This window comes from Oryza sativa, chromosome 4 (genome assembly GCF_034140825.1).
Source record: "Oryza sativa Japonica Group chromosome 4, ASM3414082v1".
Taxonomy (NCBI): Eukaryota; Viridiplantae; Streptophyta; class Magnoliopsida; order Poales; family Poaceae; genus Oryza; species Oryza sativa.
In genome coordinates, this window is record NC_089038.1 from 7,452,935 (window position 1) to 7,463,015 (window position 10,081).

The window sequence follows — 10,081 nt, forward strand, 5'->3', positions numbered from 1 at the left end:
CCACTACTAGCTCCAATTCATGTATAGCCAATCTAATAGTCAATTCATACAATAGTTGCTTACTATACTATTAATATATGGTCCCACCTGTCATACACACACACTATGTTTTGGAGTCCGTGCTGCAGCTGGCTACAGATACGTAGCCCGCTACTCTTCTCTCTCATCTTTTATCTCATTAAAATATGTTTATAGCTGGCTAATAGTCTGCTATTGTACCTGCTCTAAGAGCATCTCCAACAACCTCTCTATTCCACTCTTCAAGCTAAATTTTAGCCATTCTAGCCAAAAAACGTGCTCCAACAGCCAATCCAACCAGATGGCCAAAACCTTCCCTCCACTAGCCAAATTTGGCCAGCCAAGAGTGACTAGCCAACCGTGGGCCCCACACATTTCTCTCCCCCCATCTCCTCTGCGGCTCCGGACTCGCATCGTCTGCTGTCTTCCGTGCCGTCGATGATCGAGCCATCCATCCACCGATGCCGCCCGCGCCCGCCGCCGCTGCCGGTGACGGCGCAACACCCGACCAAGAGCTGCCCTCGAGCCCACCACCGCCTCATCCGCCGCCACTGCCTCGACCAGCGCCCCCTCACTGCCATCGTCTCCCTCCTCGCGCTCCTCCTCCCCCACCTCCTCCCTTCATCCACCTCACCCCTACCCTATCTCCCGCCTCTCCTTCGCTCCCACGCCCGCGGCGTCCTCGCCGTGGTCGTCGACCTCCTGGGGCAGGGAATGTCGTTGCTGCCCGCCCCCGACATGGCGCCCGTGCCGTGGACGCGCTCGGCCTCGCCGTGGTCGTCGACCTCCCGGAGCAGGGCATGTCGCCACCACCCACCCCCGACGCGGCGCCTCTAGGAGCCTGCCGCACCGAAGCTGCTCCACGCCCTGCTTGAGGTGGCCGCGTCCATCGCCTGCGCCGTGGTCGTCGACCTCCCGGGGCAGGGCATGTCGCCGGCGCCCGCCCCCGAAGTGGCGCCTCCAAGAAACCGCCACACCGGAGCCGCCCCACGCCTTGCTCGAGGTGGCAGCGTCCGTCGCCTGCGCCGTGGACGCACTCAAGGCCGGGTCCGCCTTCGTGTACGGGTAGGGAAAATGGGGTGGAAGAGAAGGAAGAAGGGTAGCAGAGGCTGACATATGGGTCACATTTGTCATAGACTTATAATGGGAATGGAAGATAGAGAGGCTGTTAGAGCGAGTAACTAGTTTGACTAGCCAAATCAGATGGAGAGTTAGCTATATGGGTGTTTGGAGAGTTCAATTTGGAGTGGTGCTCCAATAGCCTCTCCAAGCTAAAGTTTAGCTATTCAAGCATAAAAAAGATGTCCAACAGACTGGCCAACCGGATGGCCAAGCCGGATAGCCATCCAGCTGGCCAAACTCGCTTCCCGGTTAGCTAGACTTGGCCATCCAAAACAGCTCGCCAACGCAACGATCCGTCGGCGCGGCTGTTGTACACCTCGCGAGGTCATTGTAGAGGTCGTCGTCCCCATCCCTCGGTGAGCGTCGGTGTTGGTGGACCGCCTTCCGCCTCCCAGCGCCGCCACGCGCCTCCCCGCGCCGCCTCCGCCTCCCAGCGCCCAGCGCCGCCTCCCGCCTCCCCGCGCCGGCGTCCGCCTCCCAGCGCCACCTCGTGCCTCCCGCGCCGCCTCCGCCTCCCAGCGTCGCCTGCCGCCTCGCGCCTCCCCGCGCCGCCGTCCGCCTCCCAGCGCCGCCGTACCACCGCGCACCTCTCCCACTTACACCTCGACGGGAAGAAGGAAAGGGGAAAAGTAGGAAGAGAAAGAAGGGGGAGAGAGAAAGGAAGAAGAGGGTGTAGAGAGGCTGATATGTGGGTCCGATTTTATTTTAGAGAGAATTAACCGACTCTCTAAATGGAATGGAGTATTTAATGTGACTAGCTAAATCAGATGGAGAGTTTGCTAAACGGGTCTTAGTCCCCAAACCCTATCCGTTGCCGCCCGCCCTCTCCCTCTCCCTCTCCGGCGCCACCACCGAGCGCCGCCACCTCCGCCACCCCTCGCGCCGCCACGTCCACCCCCGACGCTGCCCCCTCCTTCCTCTCCGATCCTCCTCCTCCGCCGTCGGTCCACTCTCCGCCCTTCGCCGCCTCCGTTGCCGGCCACCACCGCCCGCGTCCACGCCACGCCTCGTCTCGCCTCGCTGCCCCCACCCCCGTCCCCACCCCGTCGCTAGTTCCATGTAAAGAGGAGGGATTCGTTTCTCCCTCGTGGTGGGCTTCTCACTCGGGGCAGCGAAAGAGGCCACATGTACAGGAGCAGTCGATAGCACGAAATCTTATCCCCTTTCTCTCCCAATACTCGTTCCTCTCGCCCCCTCCCTAAAACGCCGCCGCCACCGCCGCCGCTAGATCCATCCTTTCCCCTGTCCTTTTTGTCCTTTCGCCCGCCGTCGGCAGTCGCCATGTTCAAGTTCCTATCGCGCCTCCGTCCATTACAAGGCATATCTTCTCCTATGTTTTACCAGGTCGGATGCCTTCGCTGCGTTCAAATAAACTGCTATATACTGCATACTAACTGCACTGTGATGATCTCTCTGAGGGATCCAAGATGTGTTGTTGGGGTCACAGTCATGGGTGCTGCATGAAAGTAGAGTTCTGTTGCCTTTGTAAGGCAGCGGTTTTAGCTTCCAGTAGAGGTAGTTGGCATGGAGGTGCTTCTCGGGTTTATGTTTTCTGCGCTGTATGGTGAAAGCCGGAGTCCCCAACGATGTTACAAACCCTGTTACTATTTGCTTGCAGAAAAGCAGATTGTCAAAACTCAAAAATAAAAAAATCTATACTCTGATGATGGGTACTGTTTTCCAATGTGCCCCCGTTTGTCTTTCAAGGCCAGTTTACTATAGACATGCCTTATATATATATACTAGGTGAGAAAATCGATGTTTTTTTAAGTAGGGATAGATATAGATTAAGATTAAGATTAAAATTAAGATAAGATACATATTGGGAATCGCATAAAGGATTAGGATGACTTACCAAAATCTTGGCAAAAACATCTTCAGTTTTTATAATAGTAGAGATATACTAGAAACCCCGCGCATTGCTGCAAGAGTTCAGTATGATATCAATATGAAAAATAGTGCGTAAGATAGCTAGACAATATAAGCTTACGTAAGTTGATGTGGTTTATGGTAATTTAAATTTAAATAATATATAAATATATAGAATGATGATTCAAATGTAAGATGATGTGGTTTTATGAGAGAAGAAAAGAATGAAGATAGTTTCGACCATAGATTAATCATCTAAGACTAAAAACAATTAATGTGATATGACTTAATAAGATAGGAGAGAAATAACATTAACTAAGTGAGGGGGAACTATATAGGTATATAGGATATTATAAAAAATGATGAAGAGATATATTGAAATAATATATGAATTATGTGGGATGATGATTTAACATGCTTGCATTGTAAAGCTCTAAAATTTAATAAATTACAAAATTATAGGTAATATAGAATTGCTTGCATGATGTTTAAATATAATAATTGTTAGTGGATGATGATGTGGCATCTTGTTAGTGGATGATGATGTGGCATCTTTGCATGTGGGATGATGATCATTTAACATGCTTGCAATTTAAAAACTCTATAATTGTTAGTGGATGATGATGTGGCATCTTGTTAGTGGACGATGATGACTTTATAGTGAGATAGGATATATGGCAGAATAGAAAAGAGCTGTAACGGTATCATAGTGCCATTGTTTTAGTGGTTGTGCGGCCTCTTATTTTTTTATCAATGCCACATTTCTGTATGACAAATTGATATTTTATTTATTTTTTGCAGGTAACGGCATCATTAATGGCAATAACAAAAAAAATGTAATATTATATTTAAAGAATTTGTGATTTTCCAGGGTGGTTTGATTTTCAATATTGTTAATCTCGTTTTTTTCCAGGATTATGACCCCCAATGTGACATGAGCAAAGAGGAGATTGAATGGCGATGTGCTCAAGCAGAAAAAGTACGCCAGCGTATGCCGCAGGTGGAGCACCAGCTGAGGATCGAGTTGGAGAAGATGCGGCACTACTTCCTAGGTGACCCTTCTGCCCTAAAATGTTGGGATTTGCACATGGATAATGTCCATAGAGCATTTTCTGAGAAACTCCCAGACTCCCTTTCCTCACCTCTATATACCCCGGTTAGTTGCCCACGACTTTTCCTCTTTTATTTAATTCCATTAGTGTAGAAATAACAACTTAAGCAGATATTGGAATAGCAAATTAAACAGTTTAGCATACTGTGAAACTGATTTATTATATAGGCCCTCTTTGTTTAGGTTTAGGCTTATTGGTCTAGACTTTTAAGTAAGCTTATTGGCTTATATGATTTATAAGCCAGTGGATTTAATGTCCTAAGTTTAGTGGTGGAGTCATATATCTATCTCATATAAACCAAAAAAGTTTCTCCAACCTAGCTTTTGGCTTAATAGTGTTAGAGTGGCTTATGGCTTCAAAAAAGTCAAATGAAAAAGCTGTTTGTTTGTTTTAGCATAGACTTTTCGACTTATAAGTTGGCTTATAAGTCTAAACAAAGAGGGCCATAGTGTATTCAATTTTGGCAAAACCATTTGACAGAGCTCATTTAGAAACTTAATATTATGGTCAAATTTTGCTCTGCTCTCCTCATCAGTTCCCCTCCTATTTCTTTTACGATTCTTTCCTTTGGCAAAGGCATATTTAGAATTCTACGTTTCTACCTACAAGTTCATCGAAGTGGCAGTGTGGCACTTGCAGCTTGCTTCCCATGAATCAGTAGAAAAATGCTCCATTTTACAGCGTTGTTCTTCTCCCAATTTTATGCTTGAATTAAATATAGCTAACCAAACTAAATATCTATATATTTATTGCAAATGTATATAATTGTTGACTACATATTTTTTGTATGAGATCAACAAAAGCTTAGCTCGTATGTCAGTACTTTCTATCTCCAGTTATTTACAACAATCAAACTTGTCAAGTTACTAGTAAATGCACATGTGGTATCTAAGTCAATGAAAGCTGATCTTCGAACCTCCTTTCACTACAGAAAATTTGACACAGAAAAGTGCATCTATTCATTGCTCTATGACTTTGTGTCAACTCTCACGCAATATAAAAAAAAACTCCTATATCCTTTTCACGTTGGACACATGGTTGCCAGTGCTTTCAAATCTCAAATACTATCCATCTAATGATAGATCAGACCATCAACCATTGAACGATGAGAAGAAAACTAATTTAGCTATGAGCATTATTAAAAAACCTAAAAAGTTGGTACATGTGGTGAATGAATCAACTGAAACAACCTGATTCAGTTGATTAAGTGATAGCTATACTTCCATACAACGCATTACCTATAGCCAGTATAGATAATTGTCTATTTGGATTGGTTATTATTTGAACTATTGAAGATCCTGCTGTTCTGTGTAGACTACCATTGATATGATCGTTTTGTTTTATCAGTGGTACATTTTGCAGTAGGAGCTGTCCTGGTGATATTTTACCTTGATTGCACTCATACATTTGTATTGGCTGGTGATGATGGAAACAAGTGTTTCAAATTCATAGAATGCAAGCACCAACCTTTGGCTGAGAAATACAATTATTAGTCTCTTTAGAGGAATAAAAGCCATGATATGGATAGATATGTTTATGCACTGCTGTCTAGAAAGTAAAATTGAAATGTCCAACTACAAAGCATGTCAATAGTTACAAAACTGCGGAAAGAAACATCCACCAAATTTTGCCAGATGCCAATTGACTTCCTGTTCCTGACAGAATAATATCTCAGGAAGGAAAGATGTTATTATCATGCCTAGGCCCAAAATTTACAGACCTACAATAACGTGGATTTTTTTCTCTCCATAAATAACGGCATCAATTGGTTTTACACCATAATTGCTAATCCATGTTGAAGATATGTTCATACACTCATCAGTTCTTCTTCAGCTCAACTCCATGTTTTTTTGGAGCTGGGTATCTCTTGCTGCAGAATTTTGTGGAGTTGGAGCTGGTGGTAGATTTAGATTACTAGAGTGAAGTTCATATTTTGGACCAAAATAGGAAGATTAAGCTACTTCAATTTAACCTACAAACACTATTTTCTGCAAGAATCCTTGAGTTGGGAGCCATGCCAAACAGCGCCTTAGTAAGCCAAAATATACATGATGAAACACTTACAAGAATAGGTTAATAGTACATTAACAGTAGTGCAAATACTGTAATAATAGATTAGTAGAATGAGGGTATAAATAATATTTCCACCGTTCTTTTAATGTTTTCCTTAGGGCATCAGCAAGGATTCCAATAAACATGTTTTATCATTATCCTTTCTACCAATGTATTTTTAAAAAATGTTGGAAATATAATTACATAAATTATTTTCTTGAAAATATGCTAATACCAGTTTTACATATCAAATTTTCTGCATATATTAGTAGCTTATTTCAAGGTTTGGTTGCATGGATCCTTAAACGTGTCTATTTGGGAACAGAGGGAACAGTATATTATCTGCACAACACTGTAAAATATACAAAGCGTTTTACTACTGGAAATTTTTCTATGTTAATCAATGTTTTTTCTACATGTAAGAGACTATAAATACAAATGGTTCAGCTACTGACCCAATGTAGATAAATAAGATAGATAATAACATGAAACTCGAAGTATATTGAGTCACTCCAGTTCAGTCCACATATGTTTGTAGTTTTTTTATGAGATTTGGAATGGTGGATCAACAAGATCTGGTACTGCATGCTAAATGTGCACAATAGAAGTGTAATAATGATTGGTAGCCGTAGATCGTACCCAGGGCTTGAAGGGATGAGAAATCAGACTATAAATGGGAAAGAAGACTGGAGATAGGCATATTATCCATTCCTGCTTTATTAATATATACAACATCATCCTTATAGTTGGGATGACTCGACTATTCAGTACCTTACCTCAAAAATAAAGCAACAGCTTAATCTAATCTTATCTCTAAACCAACAAACTCTAACCGATGCTACAATATCACAGGATTACTGTCCATTCGCATGAACAGTTAACTCCTGTACAGGACAACCTCGCTTGACCTTTAATACCTGAAAATATGTTGTGCAAGCTTCATATATAGTGGCAACTTAGAAACTACCGTTAGATTCAAAATGGATGTCTTAGATTTTTCCATGTCACCCCACGCACTGCCTGCTGATAACATCTTGCATTTTGGTCCCTATTCATTTCTTTCCTCCCCACTGTGAGTAAAAAAATTATATATGGTTAAATCTGTGAGTAAAAAACTACCCGTGGTTAAATCCTTAGTAAAAAAATTACTCATGGTTAAATCTTAGGAGTAAAAATTTACACAGAAAAAGAAAAAAGGAAAATGGTGGAGGCAAAATAGGAGCCCAGTGAGGCAACGACGAGATCAGGTGGGACGGCCGCGTTCGCCTAGTGGACCAAAGCTGGTGTGTGTGAGAGAGAGAGGGCTGGTGGATCGGGTGTGGCACTGTGGACGAGTTCCGCCAACGTCGCTGCCCAATCTTCCTCAGCACGTCGTCAATGGTTGATCCAAGGAGGAGAGATGAGGAGGGAGGTGAAGAAAGGACGGAGAGAGTCAGAGAGAGTGGAGGAAGGGTGGTGGCCTGGTGGGGTGTTTTCTGCAAATTTTTAGTATGGTGACATGGACAAATCCGAGACATCCATTTTGAATCCAACAATAGTTCCAAGTTTCCACCACATATGGAGTTTGAACTACATATTTTCCCCTTTAGTACAACTTGCGCTTGAGATGTGGTGGTGGCCATGCTAACCATCCTTGACAACCCCACCTCCATCTGTGGCCATGATGTGTTGACAGTGGACAACAGTGGCATGAGAGCCTTTAGGGGATTCACGTTGTGGTGATCTGGTGAGTGGTTCCAAACCTCCACGTTGGCACTGCAGCGCCACCTCAGATGAAGCCATGCCCCTGCAGAGCCACTTGCCTTGATTCACACCGTCAGGAACTTGTTGACCCTGTCCTGCCTAGATCCGCATCGCCGGGAGCTCGTCGGCCTCAAAATCTGCCACAGGGGCCGCCGCTCGAAGCGAGGAGGGATGGTCACGGGCAGCGGTGAGGAAGGATTCCACCGGTGCTGCCATGTCCACCTTCTTGGCATCTGTTCCATCCGTGATGCCCTGATCTGCTCTGTTTGCAGTTTTCGGCCATGTGGAGAGGGGCCACAGCGGCACCAGAGAGTGGAGAGGCCATGGCGGCGGCCGGAGGGTGGAGAACCTTCTCATGGCTAGATCTGAGTGGAAGGAAAAGAGCTATGGTGGCTGGAGCAGGAGAGGTGGTGGTGATGGCCAGAGCGGGAGGAGGAAGGTGCGGCGGTGACCGGTATGGTGGTGGGCAACTCGGCGTCGGCGTCGATTTCTTTGGTGGTGGCTGCTGGTGTCTTAGGTGCGAGAGAGATGGGGAGATAGAAGGATGGGGATGGGTTAATATGTGATTTTTATTTTCATGAAGGGTTCGTTTTATAAAATTTGGGCTAAAAACGAATTAAAAAACTATGTAAGGATTTCAATAAAAGACAGAAGGGCTGTAATAGAAATATTACTTGGGGTCCAATTGAAGCTCCTGTGCATTGTCAGTCTACTACCCTAGGAGTGGCCTCATCCTACATGCTGCAGTCGTACTCTCGCTCCCTGAGACCACTCCTTGCATTGTTCATGTCCTTAATATGCTGTCCAAGGTTGGTGAAGATGCCTCCAGCGTCAACAGTGAACTTGGATTAGTGGCATTCTGCTTAACTCCACTAGAAGAATTAGGACTGTGAAAGATGTGATGGCACCGTGACCTTTTACATGTCACCCTTTTTGTTCAATGCACCTCAGAAGGCACACTGTTTGTCTGCCATGTGACAAGGCAGGCATCTAGCGGTTCAGCAACCCTCTTCCCCAGCGCACGCAACAGTAGTGCAACCCTGTGCAGCAAGGGTGGCAATGGTGGTGTTGGATCTTGCACGACTCAGCATAACACGTCTTGTTTTCTTCTTGCTTTGCGCTCCTCTAGCAGGTTTAGGAGCTCATGGCTGAAAGCCTTCAACTCTGCCTTGATAAGGTGCCTTCAATCTTTCAATCATGCCTTTCACATGTGAGCCCTGGCATCAAAAGCCATGGCTGAAGGTTACTTAGCAGCAGAACCTATGGCTCTGATACCAAATGCCCTAGATATAGGGCAAAAAGGAACATCCTGTATTCTTGAACAAGCAACAGAATCAAATTTTAGACTTGGATTATCCTATTTACATTTATCAAATTTTGCTGCAACAATCTAAATACCATTTCTGTTTCATATTTTGAACTATATATCTTTCATCACTCTTTTGAGATGTGTTGCACCTCATGGAAAACTAGTAGTGTTGGCTGTCAACCAAATTTTATTTATTTCATTGATGATCCAACATGATTACATTCTCCTTTTAGCAATTGTGATTCTGTGGATTAAAAACTTTTAATCTTTGATGTTTTTGTTTCAGAACTCTGTTTTATATAAGTAGCTAATGAAGAGAAAGGCCCGGCCAAAGACTTTTGCTTGCGTGCTATCCGGCGGATGGTATAAGTTGAAAGAAGTTAGCAGGAACAAGATGGTGCGTAGATCTTTGCCATTAGCCGGTGTCGCTGCTGTATTTGCTGCTGGACTGGCCGTCGGATACACTTTAGGGAAGGAACAGGAGATCAATGAGACTTAATATTCTAGTACCAGGGGACCATGTTTGTGTCATCTCTACCGGCTAGACTGATGGTTCTTCCTTCAACGAATTAGGCTGTGTTTGCTACTATCTCCGTACCAAATTAGTAGTCGCCTTAACCTTTTTCTTTTAATGTTTGACCACTCATCTTATTTAAAAAATTAATGTAAATATATAAAAAAAGTCATACTTAAAGTATTAAAGTATTTTTATAATAAAGCAAGTTGCAAACAAAATAAATAAAAAATTTATATTTTTTTAATAAGACGAATGATCAGAAGTTAAAAAAAAAACTCAAAGCGACGAGTATTTTTGGGACGGAGGTAGTACTCAGGGTTCCCAACCCTTATCTCTCAT

General features: G+C 44.1%; 1 protein-coding gene across 2 annotated transcripts; it reads left to right on the top strand.

The window, feature by feature from the left end:
* The first annotated feature begins 1,912 nt into the window (after positions 1-1,912).
* LOC136356255 (uncharacterized) lies at positions 1,913-9,814 on the top strand. 2 transcript variants are annotated; one of them, XM_066309907.1, is made up of 4 exons: positions 1,913-2,458; positions 3,811-3,845; positions 3,923-4,061; positions 9,512-9,814. In XM_066309907.1, exons 1-4 carry the CDS (start codon positions 2,422-2,424, stop codon positions 9,526-9,528), a joined length of 228 nt encoding a protein of 75 aa, XP_066166004.1. In that variant the 5' UTR covers positions 1,913-2,421; the 3' UTR covers positions 9,529-9,814. The 2 variants fall into 2 exon arrangements, with proteins under 2 accessions (XP_066166004.1, XP_066166003.1); XM_066309906.1 differs by having other exon boundaries at positions 1,926-2,458; positions 3,923-4,165.
* Positions 9,815-10,081: the final 267 nt, after the last annotated feature.

Coding starts and splice junctions, on each gene's coding strand:
- LOC136356255 (XM_066309906.1), top strand. CDS start 2,422: ATGTTCAAGTTCCTATCGCGCCTCCGTCCATTACAAG. Junction 2,459..3,810: donor GCGCCTCCGTCCATTACAAG/GCATATCTTCTC, acceptor TATTTTTTGCAG/GTAACGGCATCATTAATGGC. Junction 4,166..9,511: donor CCTCACCTCTATATACCCCG/GTTAGTTGCCCA, acceptor TTTTTGTTTCAG/AACTCTGTTTTATATAAGTA.